This window comes from Portunus trituberculatus, chromosome 25, assembly GCF_017591435.1.
Source record: "Portunus trituberculatus isolate SZX2019 chromosome 25, ASM1759143v1, whole genome shotgun sequence".
Classification (NCBI taxonomy): Eukaryota; Metazoa; Arthropoda; class Malacostraca; order Decapoda; family Portunidae; genus Portunus; species Portunus trituberculatus.
In genome coordinates, this window is record NC_059279.1 from 6,067,501 (window position 1) to 6,090,000 (window position 22,500).

At 41.3% G+C, this 22,500-nt stretch overlaps 1 protein-coding gene and 1 long non-coding RNA gene across 4 annotated transcripts in view; one reads left to right on the forward strand and one right to left on the reverse strand.

Moving 5' to 3' along the window:
- LOC123508709 overlaps positions 1-13,599 on the forward strand; it is a 15,926-nt gene extending 2,327 nt beyond the window's left edge. Inside the window, exons 2-4 of the long non-coding RNA XR_006675983.1 lie at positions 8,614-8,761; positions 10,751-10,903; positions 12,556-13,599. This is a non-coding gene — a long non-coding RNA (uncharacterized LOC123508709). The remainder of the gene's footprint in view (positions 1-8,613; positions 8,762-10,750; positions 10,904-12,555) is intronic.
- LOC123508708 overlaps positions 13,215-22,500 on the reverse strand; it is a 28,055-nt gene continuing 18,769 nt past the window's right edge. For all 3 annotated transcript variants that reach the window (XM_045262581.1, XM_045262580.1, XM_045262582.1), the window contains 5 exons: positions 19,004-19,149; positions 17,923-18,030; positions 17,226-17,407; positions 15,534-16,669; positions 13,215-15,050 (listed from right to left, as the gene is read on the reverse strand). In XM_045262581.1, coding sequence (XP_045118516.1) covers positions 14,269-15,050; positions 15,534-16,669; positions 17,226-17,407; positions 17,923-18,030; positions 19,004-19,149 — 2,354 coding nt within the window. In that variant the 3' untranslated portion in view covers positions 13,215-14,268. The remainder of the gene's footprint in view (positions 15,051-15,533; positions 16,670-17,225; positions 17,408-17,922; positions 18,031-19,003; positions 19,150-22,500) is intronic.

Genomic DNA, 22,500 nt, shown 5'->3' on the forward strand with positions numbered 1-22,500 from the left:
AGACAAGTGAATTGGTAGTAGTAGAAGAGACAGAACCGAGATCATATGCCGCCGAAATATGATGAAGTTGTTGAAGAAAATACCAATCTTGAAAATGAAAAGTAAAAAATAATAGTAGTAAAATACAAATGAGACTCAGATAAGAAGTGGATTGGTAGTAGTAGCAAAGACGAAACTTAGATCATATGCCGCTGAAATATACGTAAAATTGCTAAAAAAAAAAAAAAATATTAATGTTGAAATGAAGGTAAAAAAAAAATCAGTTGAACATAATTAAAACTCAAATAAGAAGTGCAATGTTAGTAGTAGTAGAAGAGACGAAACCAAAATCATATGCCACTGAAATATACGTAGAATTGTTAAAAGAATACTGATGTTGAAATGAAAAGTAAGAATTAACATCAATAAAACATAATCAAGACTCAGAGACGAAGTAGATTGTTAATAGTCAAAGAGAGAGAACCAAGATCATATGCCTCTGAAATATAAAACTGCCGAAAAAAATGCTAATCTTGAAGTGAAAAGTAAGAAATAACATCAATAAAACATAATCAAGACTCAGAGACGAAGTAGATTGTTAATAGTCGAAGGGAGACAATAAAGATCTTATGCCACTGAAATATAAAACAGCTGAAAAAAATACTAATCTCGAGATGAAAAGTAAGAATTAACATCAATAAAACGTAATCAAGACTCAGATAAGAAGTGCATTGGTAGTAGTCAAAGAGAGAGAGAACCAAAATCATATGCCTCTGAAATATAAAACTGCTCAAAAATACCATTGTTAAAAAGAAAAGTAAGAATTAACATCAATAAAACATAATCAAGACTCAGATAAGAAGTGCATTGGTAACTACATTCAAAGAGAGAGAGAACCAAGATCATATGGCTCTGAAATATAAAACTGCTCAAAAATACCATTGTTAAAAAGAAAAGTAAGAAATAACATCAATAAAACATAATTAGGACTCAGAGATGAAGTAGATTGCTAATAGTCGAAGATAAAGGACAAAGATCATATGCCACTGAAATATAAAACAGCTGAAAATACCAATGTTGGAAGGAAAAGTAAGAAATAACATCAATAGGACATAATTAACCCTTTCAGTACCATGACGTGCTTTCATATTTATTCTGCTTAATATTTGGTGATTTTATACAGTTTCAGAAACTTATGTGGGGATTAAAAATAGTGAAAACTCCTGCCATCAATCTTCTGACCTCCGTAAACTCTTTCTAATGAAAATGAAATCGTCTAATCATACTCAAAACTCGTGGTAAAAATGCGTCCCAGTACTGAAGAGGTTAAGAATCGAATGAATAAGAAGTGCATTGTTAGTAGTCGAAGAGAGAGAGAGAGATCATATGCTACTGAAATATAAAACTACCATAAAAATACCAATATTGAGATGAGAAATGAAAAATAAAACCAATAAAACGTAATTAAGACTCATAGAAGTAGATTGTAAGTTGAAGAGGCTGATAGATCGCCCCTTTCACCAGCCATGCACTGCTCGCTGGAAGGCAAAGCACTGCATGGTAGAGGCCTGTAGTGTCCGTCTCATGCAAACACTTACGATGGGTTATGAAATCCTCAGTATATGTGAAGGTCGTAGGAACTGGTTAGTGCACCCAAGTTCATTTCAAGGTCACTGAGGTTCAAGAACTTTTATCCTGTAAAAGTGTAAATTCTTGCTTTCAGGCTTAACACAGACTGACTGACTGACGGACTGAATGCCTTACTAACTTGACTAACTGACTGACTTACGGAGTGACTGACTGACTGGCTGATTGACTGACTGACTGACTTAAGTGCCTTGCTAACTGACTGACTGACTGACTAACGGAGTGACTGAATGACTGGCTGATTGACTGACTGAAGGACTGAATGCCTTACTAACTTGACTGACTGACTGACTTACGGAGTGACTGAATGACTGATTAACTGACTCACTGACTAAGTGCCTTGCTAACTGACTGACTGACTTACGGAGTAACTGACTGACTGATTGACTGACTGACTGACTAAGTGCCTTGCTAACTGACTGACTGACCGACTTACGGAGTGACTGAATGACTGGCTGATTGACTGACTGACTGACTGAATACCTTGCTAACTTGACTGACTTGCGGAGTGACTGACTGACTGACTAACTGACTTATGGAGTGACTGAATGACTGGCTGAATTCCTTGCTAACTTGACTGACTTGCGGAGTGACTGACTGACTGACTGACTGACTTACGGAGTGATTGACTGTCTGGCTGATTGACTGACTGAGTGCTTTGCTAAATTAACTGACTGACAGACTGACTAACTTATTGTCTGACTGTGCCTGATTGACTAACTTAAGTAACTGACTGATTGACTGCCCTTTGCATTAAGTTGGTGATTGTCTGAGTTACTGACTGACTGACTAGCTGACTGACTGACTAATTGACTAACAAACTGACCAAACTAATGAATAACATGCTATCTTAACTAACTGACTGATTGACTGACCTACTAGCTAACTATCTACTTGACTTACTGACTGATTGACTGACTTACTAGCAAACTATCTACTTGACTTACTGACTAACTGACTGATTGACTGACTTACTAGCAAACTAACAACCTGACTTACTGACTAACTGACTGATTGACTGACTTACTAGCAAACTACCTACCTGACTGACTGACTGACTGACTGACTGACTGACTGACTGTATACTAAACATTCTCCCTTAACCAACTGAATGACTTATCTTACCACCTGACTACTTTACTAACTTACTGAACATATTAAAAATCCTCCTTTACTTAACTGAATGACTGACTGACTCCCTTACGAACTTGCCAACTTAGCCTTACTTAATCTTAGTAACTTAACATACTCACTGACTGACTGACTTATAACTTACCTCCACATCTGACACGATACTGAACTTTCTGCTCTACTGACATTCATTTATTTATTTTTTTAGGCTGTCAGCGAGGCCACTTCCCGACTCATTTCCCAATTTCTGATTCAGTCAAAGAGAGATTGTATTGACTCTCAAGGATATTTTCTTTTTTTTTTTTTTGCGTTTTTATTCTTTTAGTTCCCCTCCTGCTCATTTTTTTAATTTTTTTTTTCTTTTCTTCTTCTAGATTTCTCTCTTGCTCTCTATTTTATGTCAGGGATAGGATAGGAGCAAATGAGAGAGAGAGAGAGAGAGAGAGAGAGAGGTAGGGAGGGGGGCAGACACACACACACACACACACACACACACACACACACACACACACACACACACACACACACACACACACACACACACACACAGAGAGAGAGAGAGAGAGAGAGAGAGAGAGAGAGTTAATTCGACTTGATTATAGGAGACTTAAGGAATTACCTGCCTCCTAACAGCGTACGTGGTGACCAAGATTTACCTGCTTCAGACATGTTGGTATTTCCGCTGCCCAGGTGTGTCTAGATGGCGCACCTGTGTTTGCATGGCGGAGTTTGACAGTAACCTGAATAAATATCGTGTTATTACTTAGACGGAACGTAATGTAGTGCCAAAAATAGTGTTGACATAGACGAGAAGACATTGTAATAGCTAAAATAGTGTTGATATGAATGAAAGTTTGGTGAAGTAGGTAAAATAGTGTTTGTACTCTGTCGAAGCATACTGAATATAAAAAAATAGAGACAAAATATGATAACAAAAATAGTGTTAGTTTAGACATGAGCGCAGTACGTATAATCGCTGAGACAGTGTTGATATGAAAGTTTAGTGAAGCAGGTAAAATAGTGTTAGTACTCTGTCAAAGCGTATTAAATATAAAAGAATAGAGACAAAATGTAATATGATAATAAAAATAGTGTTAGTTTCGACATGATCGCAGTATAATCGCTAAAACAGTGTTGATATGAATGAAACATTAGTGAAGTAAGTAAAATAGTGTTAGTACTCTATCAAAACATAACAGATATAAGAGAATAGTGTTAGTACTGTGACAAAATATAATATAACATCAAAAATAGTGTTAGTATAATAGCAAAACAATGATAACAAAAACAGTGACGATACTCTGACGAAATCACAACACAGCAGCCAAGATAGTGTTCAAACCGATAAAAACATGAATAGTAATTAAAATAGTCTTAATATTCTGACGATACACAATACGATACCAAAAATAGTGTTAATAAAGGCGAAAAGACAACGTCATATTAAAGATGGTGAGGATACTCAGTAAAACCATCATATAATAACAACAAATAGTGTTGATATTGACGAAAAGACATTAAAATACCAAAAATAATGTTAATAATTAAAAAAATGGATTCAGTATCATCAAAATAAGTGGAGAGAGAGAGAGAGAGAGAGAGAGAGAGAGAGAGAGAGAGAGAGACAGACAGACAGACAGACAGACAGACAGACAGACAGACAGACAGACAGACAGAGAGACAGAGAGAGAGAGACAGACAGACAGAGAGAGAGAGACAGACAGAGAGAGACAGACAGACAGACAGACAGACAGACAGACAGACAGACAGACAGACATGCGCAGAGAGAGAGAGAGAGAGAGAGAGAGAGAGAGAGAGAGAGAGAGAGAGAGAGAGAGAGAATGATAAGTTTGAATTGTCGAAGAGGAGGGAGAAGAGGAAGAAGAGGAAAAAAAAAACGGGGAGAAAGAAGAAAAAGACTAAATAATAAAAAAAAAACTACAATTTAGCGATAAACTAGCGATAAATTTCTGATTACTTCCTAGTGAGTCACGATTTGTACCTTAACGTGTGTGTGTGTGTGTGTGTGTGTGTGTGTGTGTGTGTGTGTGTGTGACTGATGCGTATGAGGAAGTAGGAAGAACACAGTCGCTCTCAGAAACAATGAACTTAAGAGATAAACTGATAGCGTTGACTCACCTGCCACGTGTTAATGAGGCTGACAGAGTGAGTGGCGCAGGTAGTGACGGTACAAAGGTGTGACGGAAAGTATGTGCAGGTAATATGACAGTTTATATGACAGGTAAAGGGGTGGTAGGTGTGAGAATATGTATGACAGAGGTTGGACAGGTAATGATGATAAATGTGATGATAGTAGATATGGCAGGACATGACACAGGTAAATTCATTATAAGTGTGGCAATATATGATGACCAGGTAATAACGACAATGAATATGATAGTTAATATGACAGTTAATATGATCAAGGATTATGACACTTAATACGACATAGGTAACATGACACTTTCATATGACACACTAAAAACATTACAGAAGATACGACACAGTAAAATATGACACAGCAGGGATACAATAAATGAATTGAAATGTATCATCTTCGTATCGAAAAAGCGAAAGATAAAAGGAAAGAAAGAAAGTAAGAAAAAGTACCATTAGATTTTCGTGTTAGGTGATGAATATTGAAAGAAGAAAAAATGAATTAAACACTGTAACAATAAAACGAAAGAAAGCAAAAAAAAAACACTATTTTTAATATTCACGTCCTTATAACCAAGAGAAAAACAGAAAGAAGGAAGGAAAAGAGAAGGAAAAGTTATTAACCAAATCCTTGTGTTAAAAAGAGGCAAGAGAAAAAAAATATTGTAAAAAGAAGAAATAAAAGCAATAGATCTTCATGTCAATTAAGATAAAAAGAAATACTGAAAATAGAAAAAAGAAAGAAAAGAATACATTATCAAACCAAAGAAAAGAAAAAGGAAGAATGAGAAAATAAAAGAAAGATTAGTCAAGTAACATTAATAAAAGAAATCAGAAATCAAAAAGAACCTCCGTAGCAAATCAAACAAGATAAAACAAGAAAAGCAAAAACAAACAACATTACTCCACCTTCACATCACCAAAACGAATTAAAAAAAAAGAAGAAAAAGAAAAAAAAAATTAAAGAAAGACACATCAAAATTCGCGTGTCTAAAAAAGCAACAAGATTACAGAGTCAGTGAGATCGAGGTAGACAGAGGTACACGAGTCTTCAGGTGAGCTTCGGGGCAGGTGAGGAGACAAAACCTAAGGAGAAGAGGGCGATGAGTGGCCGGGAGACGTCTGGCTATGTTGCTTTAACCTTGGCCGTGTGTGTGTGTGTGTGTGTGTGTGTGTGTGTGTGTGTGTGTGTGTGTGGAGGGGGATGAGGATGAAAGAATGTCTTGGCTGGAACGTTGTGACCTGTTATTTAGAAGAGGAGGAGGAGGACGAGGAGGAGGAGGAGGAGGAGGAGGAGGAGGAGAAGGTGGAGGTGGAGGGAGGAGAAGGAGTAGGTGAGAGGGAGGAGGAGGATGTGAGGAGGAGGAGGAGGAGAAGGAGAAGGAGAAGGAGAAGGAGAAGGAGAAGGAGAAGGAGGGAGGAGGAGGAGGAGGATATAAAGAACGAGATGAAAACGAAGAAAGAAGAAGAAGAAGAAGAAGAAAGAAATCAGAGAAAGAAAAAAGAAGGAAAGAAGGAAAGAAAAGGCAAGTAGGAGGAGGAGAAGCAGAAAAGAGGAGGAGAAAGAAAGATTATAGAGAAGCATGACGAGAAATCCTTCTTGGGAAAAAAAATATAGAAGAAAAAAAAAGAAAAACAAAAAAGAGGAGGAAGAGGATAAAGAGTAAGAGAAGAAGAAGAAGCAGTAGAAGAAACGAAGGAGGAGAAGGAGGAGGAGGAGGAGGAAGATTAGGATGAGAAGAAGGATCATAAGAGACGATGACGGGGAATCCTTCATGGAAACACCCGTGCAAACAAAGGATGACTTGACTAATACCACACAGAGCATCACCACATCCCTTATTCGTACGTCTCTTGCAAAATGTTTACCTGGAGACTGGAATGTTTGTCTTTTACCTTCAATATTGCTGTTGCTCATGGTGGTAGTGGTGGTGGTAGTAGTGGTAGTAGTGATGGTAGTGGTGGTAGTGGTGGTGGTGGTACATATATCAATAGTTATAATAGTCACTTATGGTAATTATATAGTTTCTTTTGGCATTTTAAGTGAGCTAACAAGACGGAGACGAAGAGGGGGAGGAGGAAGAGGAGGAGAAGGGGAAGAAGTAAGGAATGGTAGGGCAGGATGGGGAGAGAAGGAGAAGGAGGAGAAGGAACTCATTAACTCCTGCCTCGGGGTTTTCGTGTGTGGGTGAGGCAGGGAAGGAGGAAGAGAGGCTGCGAGGGAGGGAAGGAGCGAGTAAGCCAGGGAAGAAGGCATTTAAGAAGAGAGGGAGGAAGTTAAAAGAAAGGAAGAGAGAATATGAGAAAGGAAAGGAATTAGGTATGGAATTAGGAGGAAAAAAGAATCAAGAATGGCGAGGGAGGGAAGGAGGGAGGGAAGCAGAGAAAAAGTCATTTGAGAAGAATGGGAGGAAGTTAAGAAAGGAAGAGAGAATATGAGAAGGATGGTTGGAAGGAAAGGAAGAAATTAGGAATGGAAGGAGGGATAAGGAAGAAAAAAGAATCAAGAATGGAGGAAAGTTCTGAGAGAAAAGGGATGAAAGTAATAGGAAGGGATGGCGAATAATGAAGGAAAAAATAAGGATGAGTAAGGAAAAATGATAAAGATACGAATGAAGAAGTTAGGAAAAGGAATGGGGTTAAGAAAGGAAGGAGATGAAGAGAGAAGAAAAAAGAAAGAAAGAAAGGTATGAAGATGTAACGAAGAAGATTTGTAAAAGAAGAAAAGAGTTTAGAAAGTGAAGGAAGATATTACGGAAGGAAGGAAAAGAAGATATTATGAGAGAAAGTAAAAAATAAGTAGTAAAGAAAAAAAGAGAGGATAAGAATAAAAAAAAAAACAATGCTAAACAAAAAAGTAAGAGACAAGTGAGTAAGGGATGGAATAATGAAGAGAAAAAGGGAGAAAAAGAGAGAAAAAGAGAGGGACTTGATTATATTCAGGTAGGGAGCGTTCTTACCTGCCTCTTTTCGTTCCCTAAACCTTGAGGAGTGACGTCACGGTTCTTGGTAAAGGCTTAATGTCACACTGTGTTACTTCTGACCAGGAAATATTTTGCCGCGCGATGTGTTGCGTCATTGTGCGTAGTGTTCCCGTCCTGTGTTTCTTTCTTGTTTTGTATCTGAGAGAGAGAGAGAGAGAGAGAGAGAGAGAGAGAGAGAGAGAGAGACCCAGCCTTCCCTTCCTACATACACACACACACACATCTCTTTCCCTTGCCTACACACATACACACACACACACACACACACACACACACACACACACACACACACACACACACACACACACACACACACACATAATGAGAAACTGATCCTGAGAGAAGAATATGACATCCGAAGCACAAGATCGCATAGTAAAAAGCTGAGAAAAGGAAGATGTCTGAGAGATGTTAAAAGATATAGTTTCCAGCAAAGATGTATTGAGACGTGGAACAGTTTAAATGAAGAAGTAGTGTCTGCAACGAGTGTGCATACTTTTAAAGTAAGATTGGATAAGTGTAGATATGGAGACGGAGCCACACGAGCATAAAGCCCAGGCCCTGTAAAACTACAACTAGGTAAATACAACTAGGTAAATACACACACACACACACACACACACACACACACACACACACACACACACACACACACGAGAGCACATTTCCAAGTCAAACCCACCAACTCACACACTCATGAACGCGGAACACACAGATGCATGCTGTCTCGTTGTGTGTGGTGGTGGCATGCGTGGTGGGCGTGGTGATAGCGGCCCCCAACGGCGTGGCGGTGGACCCCAACCTCTCCCTCAGCAGGACTTCGTGACCCACACACACCATAAGACACACACCGTCGATCCTGAGTAAGTATTGTGTTGGTTTGGTTACGTTAGGTTAGATTAGGTTAGGTTAAGTTAGGTTAAGTTGAGTTAGGTTAGGTTAAGTTGAGTTAAGTTGAGTTAGGCTAAGTTAGGTTAGGTTAAGTTGAGTTAGATTGGGTTAGTTCCTTTATCTCAGTCTTTCTCGCAGTCTGGCCTTGCAACACCACACACACACACACACACCACAAGAATCACACTGTTGATCCTGCCTAAATAGTGAGTGATCCTGTTCTAGTTAAAGTTAGGTTAGGTTAGGTTAGGATAAGTTGTGACTAGTTAGATTAGTTTAAGTTGTGTTGGTTCTACGATGAATTTGGTTAGGTTTGCTTAGGTTTAGGTTGGTTAAGTCAGAACAGCCTTTGCCTCAGCACAAAATCCTGTAATGTAAACAGTCCCGTACCTACAAGTGTTGGTTTGCAAGGATTGGTCAGGTGAGTTTAGCTTCCCTGCTCTTCATTGGTCTTCAGTAAGTGTTAGGTAGTTCTGGTTAATTCAGGTTGGTTCTTGTTTTCTTTCTTCTTCTTTCCCTTCTCTTCCTCCTCCTCCTCCAGCTCCTCATTATCTTTCTCCTCCTTCTTTTCTTCTTCTTTTTCTTCTTCTTCTTCTTCTTCTTCTTCTTCTTCTTCTTCTTCTTCTTCTTCTTCTTCTTGTTGTTGTTGTTGTTGTTCTTCTTCTTCTTCTTTTAGCTTCTTTCTCTTATTCATCCCTTCTTTTCTTCTTCTTCTTCTTCTTCTTCTTCTTCTTCTTCTTCTTCTTCTTCTTCTTCTTCTTCTTCTTCTTCTTCTTCTTCTTAGTTTTCTTCTTTTCTTCTTTCTTTTCTTTTTCTTCTTCTTTTTCTTCTTCTTCTTCTTCTTCTTCTTCTTCTTCTTCTTCTTCTTCTTCTTCTTCTTCTTCTTCTTCTTCTTCTTCTTCTTTCCCTTCTTTTCCTTCACCTCTTCCCCTCCTCTTCTTCTTCCTCTTCTTTTTTATGCTTTTTATGTAGGAGGTGTTCCGGCCAAGGACAAAAATCAGTGAAAAAAGATGTACAAAATGACCAGTGTAGATGCCAGACTCTGGAAGGTAGCTCGAGTTCCGTTATAAGATGAACGATAAGACACGATTTCAGAGTTTATTTATTTTTTTTCTGGAGTCATTTCAAGAGTTTACTGTTACCGCCTTTTTCATCACCAGCACATTGTTTATTCTTTTGTTTCTCTCTTCCATTTATTTATTTCGTATTTTAGTCTTTTGTGTTGCTTTGTTTTTGTTTTTTTTACCATTGCCACTGTTAGAATGTTAATTGGTATATTTTTTTCATTTTATTCATTCATCTATCTGTTTTTTCTGCAATTTATTTCATTTAGTGGTGTTCTATTTTAAGTTACTTATATCACTTCAACACCATTAATTAATATTCATTCATTTAACTCATCTATATATCTTTCTGTAATTACATTGTTTTGTTGGTGTTTTGCTTCACTGTTACCACTATCACAACTAACATCATTAAGTTACATTAAGTTACATTCCATAAAGTTTTCTTTCCATTCATTTCATTGACTCATTTATTTTTTTGCTGTAATATTGTGTTTTTCTAATTTTGTTTAACTGTTACCACTATTACTATCAACACCATCAATCAACATACGTATTTTACCCATTATTATCATTCATCTGCTTATCTGTGTCGAATTATAACCTTACCTTATTGTACTAAAGTATCAATATGTTTAAACTCTGAAACTCCCTTTCTGCTTCTGTGTTTCCATCTCCCTACGACTTGCCTTCTTATGAGAGGGAGGTTTCAAGATATTTGTCCCAGACTTCTGGCAAACTCTACTAATCTTTTAGGGAACTGGCAATCAAATGAACCTTTTTAAAATTTTTGGTTGCCCTTGGCCAGCTTCCCGTCTTACATATAATAAATAGATAAATAAATAGTACCACCATCACTATTACCACCACCATGCACTACTAATACCGTGCCTACAGCTTCCGGAACTCCGAATTCTACAAGGCCATGGACCAGGCCGGAGCCAACCTGTTCAAGGGCCTGGGCGACGCTGCTCTTTCTCTCGGTGATTTCCTCTCTCGCCTAGCTGGGGGCGGCCGTCCACACTAACTCCGTCAGAAGCAGATCGCGCGGTAAGGAGGAGGAGGTGTCACTTGGTGTTGGCTATCGTGTTAGTGGGTTGTATTTGTAAGGGACTGTTGTTCGTTTCTGTTCGATTGATGGAGAGATTGGTAAGATATGGATGAAGAGACAAAAATAATAGACTGATACATTGATAGTTAGATTGATAGATAAGTAAATAAATAGAAAGAAAGATAGATGGATAGATAAATAGATAGATAGATAAACAGATGGACAAATAGATAGATAGATGGATAGGTAAATAGATTGATAGACAGATAGAAAGTTAGATAAATGGAAAAATGGATAGATAGATAAATAGATAGATAGATAGCTAAACAGATAGATTGATGGATGAATAGATAGATAGACAGACAGACAGACAGACAGACAGATAGTTAGATAGATAGATATAGATGGATAGACTAATAAGTAGACATATATAGATAGATAGATAGATAGATAGATAGATTGATAGATAGATAGTTAGATAGATAGAAAGATAGTTAAAAAAAGTAGACAATATAGACAAAAAAAATAGGTAGGTTAGATACAGAAAAACAGATAGCCAGATAAATGGACAGATAGACGGAAAGATAGATATATAGACGGATAGATAGACAGACTCAGTTCATCTCACCCAGCCTCAATTTAACACAAGAGGCCACAAGTCAAGCAAATCTAGAAATGCAAACACTGATAACGGATAAGATAAAGACGAGGGTAAGGAAGAATTAATTTATTTATAAGATAATATTAATCTTTTATCTTACTTATGAATTCTTTATGTAGAACCTTGAACATGGATCGTTTGTTCTAAGTGCGTGTTGAGAGAGAGAGAGAGAGAGAGAGAGAGAGAGAGAGAGAGAAAGTGTGTGTGTGTGTGTGTGTGTGTGTGTGTGTGTGTGTGTGTGTGTGTGTGTGTGTGTGTGTGTGTGTGTGTGTGTGTGTGTGTGTGTGTGTGTGTGTGTGTGTGTGTGTGTGTGTGTGTGTGTGTGCTACTACCTCGAGTTTTTCATTATTGTGTTTTGCTACGTTATTTATTTGTCTAAAGTCGATTTTTTCTTACAAAGGACTTCATTTTTGTTCTATGCATTTTAAGTTTTCTATTTCTTGAATTACTTTTTTTCTTTATTTTCTATCAATATTTAAGACCGATCAATAAAGTATCTATTTATCCATTTATTTAGCTATCTATGTGTGTGTGTGTGTGTGTGTGTGTGTGTGTGTGTGTGTGTGTGTGTGTGTGTGTGTGTGTGTGTGTGTGTCTGTCTGTCTGTCTGTCTGTCTGTGTGTGTGTGTGTGTGTGTGTGTGTGTGTGTGTGTGTGTGTGTGTGTGTGTGTGTGTGTGTGTGTGTGTGTGTGTGTGTGTGTGTGTGTCTGTCTGTCTGTCTGTCTGTCTGTCTGTCTGTCTGTGTGTGTGTGTGTGTGTGTGTGTGTGTGTGTGTGTGTGTGTCTGTCTGTCTGTCTGTCTGTCTGTGTGTGTGTGTGTGTGTGTGTGTGTGTGTGTGTGTGTGTGTGTGTGTGTGTGTGTGTGTGTGTGTGTGTGTGTGTGTGTGTGTGTGTGTGTGTGTGTGTGTGTGTGTGTGTGTGTGTGTGTGTGTGTTAGCGTAATGTCATCATGCAACACTCGGACCTTTTACTCATTACCTCATTTCTACAGAGTCTCCGTCGTGTAGTCTGTAGAGGAGAAGTGTGTGAGTGTCCTCCTGTGGGCGGCTCTGACGGCGGTGCTGCGCGGCATCTCCTCTTGTGTTTGTTACTACTAACCATTGAGTTAAGCACGGCCAGTCGCGGGCACCAAGTTCTTTAGTTTGTATTGAAGTACTAATACTATAGATCACTGTCCTTGAAACGCGTCGCAGTACCAGGTTAGGTTATAGGAAGAGCGAGTGCTACCCATTGATTATTTAAAGAAAGTGCTGCTGTAGAAAGTAAAATGGATCTAAAATACATTGGAGCCGTGAGTTATGTGGCGTCTGCAAGCAAATTATCGGCGGTGTTTGTTCAGTTTTGTAAAGAAGAGGTATTTCAAAAGATGCGATGATTGATATGATTGCTATTGGTGATGTGTTCAGTTTTCATGAAGGAAAGCCGTTCAAAAGACGTAATGATTAATTAAGCTGTGTTATTGGTCATATTTACACAGCTTTTTAAAGGAGAGGTACTCGAGAGATACAGTGACTAATATAACTACCATTGGTCGTATTTGCTCATCTTCATAAGCTTCATAAACTTGCCTCAATTCTTTAAATTTTGTCATATGTGTGTGTAATGTGTTTAATCCTGTATATTTAGGAATACAAGATAGGCACTTTCATGATATTCTGCGTTTCATTGACGTGGGAAAGTCTTTTTATTACAGTATTCACACAGTTGATGCTTAAGTACATGAAGTCTTTCTTAATACATCATTTCTAAGCATAGATGCCAACAACACTTCTCGATTCCACCCTTACGTTGTAGAGAAATAAAACCATATCGATTAGAAATATATTCCTGGCCGTTATTTACATTTTTTTTCCTCTTTGGAACGCTAAACTAACACGATTTGATTTAATAGTGAATGCTAAAAAGCGCGTCACCACCACCACCACCACAACCACTATCATCATCATCAACCTGAAGTTGCATGGCGTAGATCAGAAGATGCCTGTGCTTGTGTTTTGTATTGTTGAGTTTTGTACGATTAAAACCTCTGAAGCAATCGTGTGTTTGTGTCTGGATGGAGGAGGCTTACATAGGGGGAGTCACCTGTCCTCTCCTTCCCTCTCCTTGACAAACTCATACAGTGTTAAGTGGAGTAATTAGAGACAGGTAGGGCTATTACTGTTACTTCTGTTACTACTACTAATACTGCTACTACTTCTACTTCTGTTACAATAACGTCATTAGTAACAATTGCTACATATCATTTTTCCTCCTTGCTTTTTTCATGTGATCTACTACTACTACTACTACTACTGCTGCTACTACTACTACTACTACTACTACTACTACTACTACTACTACTACTACTACTACTACTACTACTACTACTACTACTACTACTACTACTACTACTACTACTACTACTACTACTACTACTACTACTACTACTACTACTACTACTACTACGACCTACCCGATCCTGCGCCTCTCTAGATACACAATGAGACGGAAGATGGTAAACAGATGCTGAATTTTTTTTAGCTTTGTATGAATGGAATCTTAAGAGCAGTAGAAGAAGGCAGGGAAGACGGAGAGTGAGATGGAAAGATAGTATTGCGTTAGAACTACAAGGGATGAGAGTCAGAGAGGATGGAATGGATAATAATAACGTGAGGAGACTCGTAATAGTGTGTTTGGATGTGAAGGGCGTGAGTCTTAGCGTCCGTCACACCATCCCGATCCTCCGCCGCTCTAGATAGACAACGAGACAGAAGCAGATGGTGAAGAAGAGGAAGACAGGCGGCAACACGAAGAGGCGGTACGTGCTCATGACCTTTTGAGCGGAGAACTTGACCTTCTGACTCGAGAACTCCACCTGTTTCTCGCTGAACGCCTGGAAGGGAGACACTTTGAGCATGCCCTTCTCTGGTGCAGGTTTGGGCGCCATGCGGTTAGCGGCGTAGGTGACGAAAATGTGCATCATGATGTTACAGAAGAGGAGGAAGATGATGAAGAAGAACCACACGTCGATGAGCTTGATGGCGGCGGTGTTGGGCATAGTGCTGGAGAAGTTAGCGAAGAGTGTGTACAGGACGAGCAGTGACGTGAGGGACATGATGGCGCGCACGTTGAGAATCTCCATCTTGACGAAAAGCGTGGACCAGCTCACCGCCAGGATCAGGACTGACGGCACAAAGGTGGACAGCAGCACTACACCCTGGCGACGGTGCAGCTCCAGCTTGAGACTCAGCTTATTAGGACCCTCCTGTGGCCTGAACTTCACATTCTTCACCGTGTACAGCGCCAGGTTCCTCTGCCCCGTGTACAACGCGTCGCCGCTCTCCCGCGAGAACTCCACGATGCCCTCGTAGGTCCACGGCAGCTGCAGGTCGATGCTGCATTCCTGCACGTCGAAGGGATACACGTACAGGTCGAACAGGCATGTGAAGGTTGCCGTGTACTGCTGGATGATGGTGATGTTGTTGACGTCCCCTGGGTACACCAGGTCTGCGGAGAGAGGAAGAGGAAGGGAAGGTTACTGACTGGCACACACACACACACACACACACACACACACACACACACACACACACACACACACACACACACACACACACACACACACACACACGACTCACAGTCGAGAGGGCCGGGTTCGAGTCCCGTTAAGCGGCGAGGCAAATGGGCAAACCTCTTAATCTGTGGCCCCTGTTCACCTAGCAGTAAATAGGTACGGGATGTAACTCGAGGGGTTGTGGCCTCGCTTTCCTGGTGTGTGTTGTGTGTTGATGTGGTCTCAGTCCTACCCGAAGATCGGTATATGAGCTCTGAGCTCGCTCCGTAATGGGGAAGACTGGCTGGGTGACCAGCAGACGACCGAGTTGAATTACACACACACACACACACACACACACACACACACACACACACACACACACACACACACACACACTCATACACACACAGACTGCCTCTGACCCTCAGCCTCACCTCTCTTGACGGAGGCTACGGGCGGCAGGACGGGCTGGTTGGCTGTCCGCACCACCACCGTCTGGTCCAGCACTTTGGACTCGCCGCCCTCCAGGTTCACCAGCAGCACGCGCGGCAGCCAGATGCCCTTGGTCTCCTCCTCCTGGATGAGCGTGTCAAAGTCTGAGTGCAGGTGATTGAAGTCAAGCCTGTCGTCTCTCCAGGTCGGGCTGACGGAGAACTCCAGGTTGAGCGTCATCCTGATGTCGTCGATGTTTGCGATGCGCGTGAGGGTTATGGAGGGCGTGAGCAGCAGCGTGGTATCCTGCGGGCCCCGTGGCGGCAGGTGAGAGCGGTATGTGCTGTCCTTCACCACAACGCCACAGTCGTCCTCGTCACTGCCGTCTTGACAGTCGAAGCGGAAGTTGCAGCGATACTCGTGGTCCAGACAGAAGCCAGACTTGCACATGAACCTGTCGTCCGGGCAGGGAGACAGGCTGAGGGGCACGGTGCTGCCCTGGGGCTTGCCGCACAGCAGCATGGCGGCCGTCCACACGTGCAGGCCGATAGGGTACTGCTTCAGGTCGAGCAGGACGAGCCAGGCCATAGTCTCGTTGGTCTCAGTGTTCCGCAGTTCCCACCGCTGCCCGCTCTCCTCCCACAGGATCACGTAGAAGTAGAACCCTCGGAACACGGGACGCCCACCCATGTAGCCCCCGAGGCGGAACTTCATCATGTTGTCCACCTTGAAGCAGAGACCGCGGAGGTAAAGGAACTCCGTGGCCTCCACGTGGCAGGTGCCGCACAGCTCAGTCTGGCAGCTGGTGTCACTCCACAGGCCGTCAGGGAGCACCTGGCCGCAGTTAAGAACGCTGCCGCCTCTAGGATGACCAGGCTTGAAGTTCTTATAGGTTATACTTATCTGAGTGTTGGCGTCTTTCCACACGCCCTCCTGATCCTCGTCCGTGATACCGATGTAGAATTTGTAGATGCTTCCAGGCTGACACACGTCCTCAAACTGCTGCAGCTCTTGGTGGAAGCGCAGGTCATCGTACTGGGAGGCGGGGACTGCCAGGGACGAGTTGACGACCTGGCACAGCGTGAAGGCTTCCTGGAATTTGCGAATCTCCGGCATCACCTGGTAGCGGTAGGATGGCCTGTGGGGAAGCAGCGTGTGAAGCTGTAGAGATAACTGGAATTGCTTTCTTCATGCTGCTGACTACTGCCATCCTTTGATAGCCAAGGCCTTTAAAACCATAGTCAGCAAATCCCTTCAACCTTTTGATTATCATGTTTTTTTTAGTTCCTCCAGTCAATTGATCACTTCCTCCTTTGACAGCTCTGGCTTCTAACTTCTCCAGTCTAGTAACGTCTTCTACCCTTTGCCCCTACGGTTTCTAGATGGACCGGTCCACTAACCATTTGTCTACCCTTTGATTGTCATGGTTTCAAGCTATTCCAAGTTTCTCTACCCCTTGACTATCATAGTCCCTAGCCTCTTCAATCCACTAACTACTTCTTTATCCTTTAATTGTCTTGTTTTCCCCTCAAGCTTCATAAAATGCTCTGGTCCAAGATCAAAGTGCAATTTCAAGAGAACACTTCGAGGAATGGTCGATGTTTTAATACTGTGCAGGGAAATACTGAGGAAGAAAACGTGTCTTGTCGTTCGGAAAAAAAGAACTTAAGATACTTTTTGTCCCCACGACTCACTTGCACAGTTCCTCAAAGTCAATAAAGGTGAAGTTTGTGTCTCCGAACTCCATTGGCTCGTCTTCGTCCAAATTGAGGAGGTCGCCGCTGCCCAGCATGCGACACTTTGCCAGGGCCTTCACTTCAGAGATGGACAGCGCGCGGCTCCACAGGTTAAGCTGCGCGATGTCCCCGTGCAGGACCTGAAGGGGAGAGAAAGAGGAAAGGTGGTTGTTTTTTACACTTGGAGGTGACTAGTGTTGTTTTTGTTATGCAAGGATGATACTGGCGAGGAGCAACGAGATTTATGAATAAAGAGGCTGGCTAAGGTGGCAATCCTCAAAGAAAGATAAATAAATGGGGAACAAAAATACCATTTGAAGAAATTAGTGCTTCTACTGCTGCTACTACTGCTACTACTACTACTACTACTACTACTACTACTACTACTACTACTACTACTACTACTACTGCCGCTGCTGCTGCTGCTGCTACTGCTGCTGGTGCTATTACTGTTGCTGCTGCTGCTGTTGTTGCTTCTGCTGCTGCTACGACCACTACTACTACTACTACTACTACTACTACTACTACTACTACTACTACTACTACTACCACTACTACTACTACTACTACTACTACTACTACTACTACTACTACTACTACTACTACTACTACTATTACTGCTGCTGCTGCTGCTGCTGCACTCTCACTCACTCACCTGCTCCCTGTGAAATCCCCCGGCGAAGCTGTCTTGTTCCTGTCCTATAATGAAGCTGCCGTTGAGGGGAAGGCTGCCGGGACTGTCCAAACTGCCTGATGCCACCACCTGAGGAAGGAAGACCAGCTTAGGAAGGGGAAAACACTGAGTGAAGCAATACGGAACTGTAGATTGATTCATCTACCGCAAAGTATTTTTTCCTACATTTTTTTTCTACAATTTCGTATGACTTTAGCCGCTTTGATTTGTACTCCCACGGTTTACTAAATTTATGTAATTCTAAATGACAAAAATGACGTTTTATTATACTATTATTGTTTTTCCTAATTGTCCATGGAAACTATATTGTTACATTCTTAGCTTCTTTTTTTATGTCTCCATGTAAACTACATTTCTTTAGTGGTCTTCTTTTTCTTTTTTTTTTCTTTTGTATATCCTTGCTACCTTTCATCTTTTTTTCTATATATCTACTTTACTTTCCGGCTTTTCATTTATTTCATTTTATATTTTCGTGAGTGTGTGTTCATACAAGCTACATTTCTACAGTTCTCCCTTCCATTTTACTATGCGTCCGTGGAAACTCTGAAAACAATTAAATGCCTGTATTCAGAAACACTTATCTCGACACAACTCTCTCAACACAAAAGTTTTCAAAAGTTCTCATGAGTAACAAAGTATAATCTTGTTAACATGTCACTACACCATCAAAAACACCCTTAAAAGTCTGTGGAACCTGAACAAGACCCTTTTAACACCTTCAGTACTGGGGCACATTTATACGTTGAGATTTGCGTACGATTAAACCATTTTATTGACATTAAGAGGAGTCTATGGAGGTGAGAAGATTAATAGCCAGAGTCTCCACTGTTTTAATCCCCATATAAGTGTCGGAAGCTGAATAAAATCACCATATAATAAGCAGAAAAAGCAAAACGTGTCATGCTACTGAGAGGTTACAAGTAAGAGAAATGCGGCGCGGGTGTTTCTAAACAGGCAAGAAAGGAAGCATAATAGAATAGTTAACATGTGTCGTTCATCTTCCTCCTTCACTCCTTCAACCACTCCTTCAGCGACTCCTCACCCGCCCCCTGCAGTACAGAGTGTAGGTCTCAGGAGTCACCACGTGGCAGAAGGGCGTCCAGGCTTCCAGGTAAAGTGGCGCCTGCGCAGAAGCGTAGGACATGATGCGCCCGTACAGGTAGGATTGAAGGATCTGCCCCTGGTTACCTGACGGGAGGAGAGGGAAGTGGACGGGTTTGATAAGAGATCTGGTCTTATACTACTCTCTCTCTCTCTCTCTCTCTCTCTCTCTCTCTCTCTCTCTCTCTCTCTCTCTCTCTCTCTCTCTCTCTCTCTCTCTCTCTCTCTCTCTCTCTCTCTCTCTCTCTCTCTCTCTCTCTCTCTCTCTCTCTCTCTAAGGCCTCATCTGGTCCACAAGGCAATTGATACCCAAGACATCTGGTCATCAAGAAAAGTGATACCAAAGTCAGTTGAGACCCAGGTCAATTGGCCTTCAAACCTACTGAGACTCTTCTTTTCTTCTTGCTCAGTGAGTCAGTATACATACCCAAAGAAATATTGACACGTACTATACACACACACACACACACACACACACACACACACACACACACACACACACACACACACACACACACACACACACACACACACACACACACACACACACACACACACACACACACACACACACGGCTCACAACCGAGAAAGTCCGGATTCGAGGCCCGCACGCAGCGAGGCAAAAGGGCAAACCTCTTAATGTGTAGCCCCTGTTCACCTAGCATCAAGCAGGTGCGGGATGTGGCCTCGCTTTCCCGGTGTGTGGAGTGTATGGTGTGGTCTCAGTCCTACCAGAAGATCGGTCTATGAACTCTGAGCTCGCTCCGTAATGGGGAAGGCTGGCTGGGTGACCAATCTACGGCCGAGGTAAATTAAACACACACACACACACACACACACACACACACACACACACACACACACACCTAGACAGACAGACACACACACACACACACACACACACACACACACACACACACACACACACACACACACACACACACACACACTCTGGCTTCACAAGCCAGAGGACCGGAGTTCTATTCCCCGGCCGGGTGGAGATATATGGGTGTGTCTCCTTTCACGTGTAGCCCCTGTTCACATAGCAGTGAGTAGGTACGGGATGTAAATCGAGTTATAACGTTGTCCCGGTGTATGGTGTGTGCCTGGTCTCAGGCCTATCCAAAGATCGGAAATAATGAGCTCTGAGCTCGTTCCGTAGGGTAACGTCTGGGTGTCTCGTCAGAGACTGCAGCAGATCAAACAGTGAAACACACACACACACACACACACACACACACACACACACACACACACACACACACACACACACACACGCACGCACAAACACATTGACTGATTTTTCTAATCTTTTTTGGAGACTGTAATTCCAGTGGGCCTTTTTTTCTAATAGTTTTTTTTTTTTTCCTTGGCAGCTCTCCTCTTACACACACACACACACACACACACACACACACACACACACGGTAGCTCAGTGGTTATATATATATATATATATATATATATATATATATATATATATATATATATATATATATATATATATATATATATATATATATATATATATATATATATATATATATATATATATATATATATATATATATATATATATATATATATATATATATATATATATATCACAACTCCACCTTGGATGATTCTGGGTTTGTCCCTCCCTCTCCTCCTCCCTCTGACTATTTCATGTCTATAATTAAAATTCTTCGCAATGATGTTTTCCATGCACTCACTGGTCTGAACCCTCGGAAGGTTTATGGTCCTGATGGGGTCCCTCCTATTGGTCTCAAAAACTGTGCTTCCGTGCTTGCACCTTGCTTGACCAAACTCTTCCAACTTTGTCTATCGACTTCTACCTTTCCTTCTTGCTGGAAGTTTGCCTGTATTCAGCCTGTTCCTAAAAAGGGTGACCGTTCTAATCCCTCAAGCTACCGTCCTATACCTTGAATCTCTTGCTTGTCTAAAGTTTTTTAATCTATCCTGAATAGGAAGATTCTCAAACATCTGTCACTTCACAATTTTCTGTCTGATCGCCAGTATGGCTTCCGTCAAGGTCGCTCTACTGGTGATCTTCTGGCTTTCCTTACTGAGTCTTGGTCATCCTCTTTTAGAGATTTCGGTGAAACTTTTGCTGTAGCGTTAGACAAATCAATAGCTTTTGATAGAGTCTGGCATAAAGCTTTGATTTCAAAACTGCCCTCCTACGTCTTCTATCCTTCTCTCTGGAACTTTATCTCAAGTTTCCTATCCGACCGCTCTATTGCTGCTGTGGTAGATAGCCACTGTTCTCCTAAATCTATTAATAGTGGTGTTCTTCAAGGTTCTGTCCTGTCACCCACTCTTTTTCTATTATTCATTAATGACCTTCTTAACCAAACTTCTTGCCCTATCCACTCCTACGCTGATGATACCACCCTACATCTTTCCACGTCCTTTCTGAGCCGACCAACCTGTCAGGAAGTCAACAGATCACGCAGGGACGCCACAGAACGCCTGACTTCCGATCTTTCTAAGATTTCTGATTGGGGCAGAGAAAATCTAGTAGTTTTCAATGCCTCAAAAACTCAATTCTTCCATCTATCAACTCGACACAACCTTCCAGACAACTATCCCTCTTCTTCAATGACACTCAACTGTCTCCCTCTTCCACACTGAATATCCTCGGTCTGTCCTTTACTCATAATCTTAACTGGAAACTTCACATCTCATCTCTTTCTGAAACAACTTCTATGAAGTTAGGCGTTTTCAGTTTTTCTCTCCCTTCCAACTGCTAACTCTGTACAAGGGCCTTATCCGCCCCTGTATGGAGTACTCTTCGCATGTTTTGGGGGGTTCCAGTCACACAGTTTTACTACTAGATAGGGTGGAATCAAAAGCTTTTCGTCTCATCAGCTCTCCTCCTCTGACTAACTGTTTTCAGCCTCTTTTTCACCGCCAAAATGTTGCATCTCTTTCTATCTTTATTCGCTATTTTCATGGTAACTGTTCTACTGATCTTGGTAAATGCATGCCTCCCATCCTCCTGCGGCCTCGCTCCACAAGGCTTTCTTCTTCCTCTCATCCCTATTCTGTCCAACTCTGTAACGCAAGAGTTAACCAGTACTCCCAATCATTCATCCCTCTTACTGGTAAACTCTGGAACTCCCTCCCTGCATCTGTATTTCCGACTTCCTACGACTTGTCTTCTTTTAAGAGGGAGGTATCGAGGCATTTGCTCCAGAATTTTGGCTGACGCTTTTCCTCTTTGTAGAGAGCCAGCACTCAAGTGGGCCTTTTTTTTATCTTTATTTTTTTTGCCCTTGCCTGGCCTTCTTTCCTACATAAAAAAAAAAAAAAAAAATATATATATATATATATATATATATATATATATATATATATATATATATATATATATATATATATATATATATATATATATATATATATATATATATATATATATATATATATAT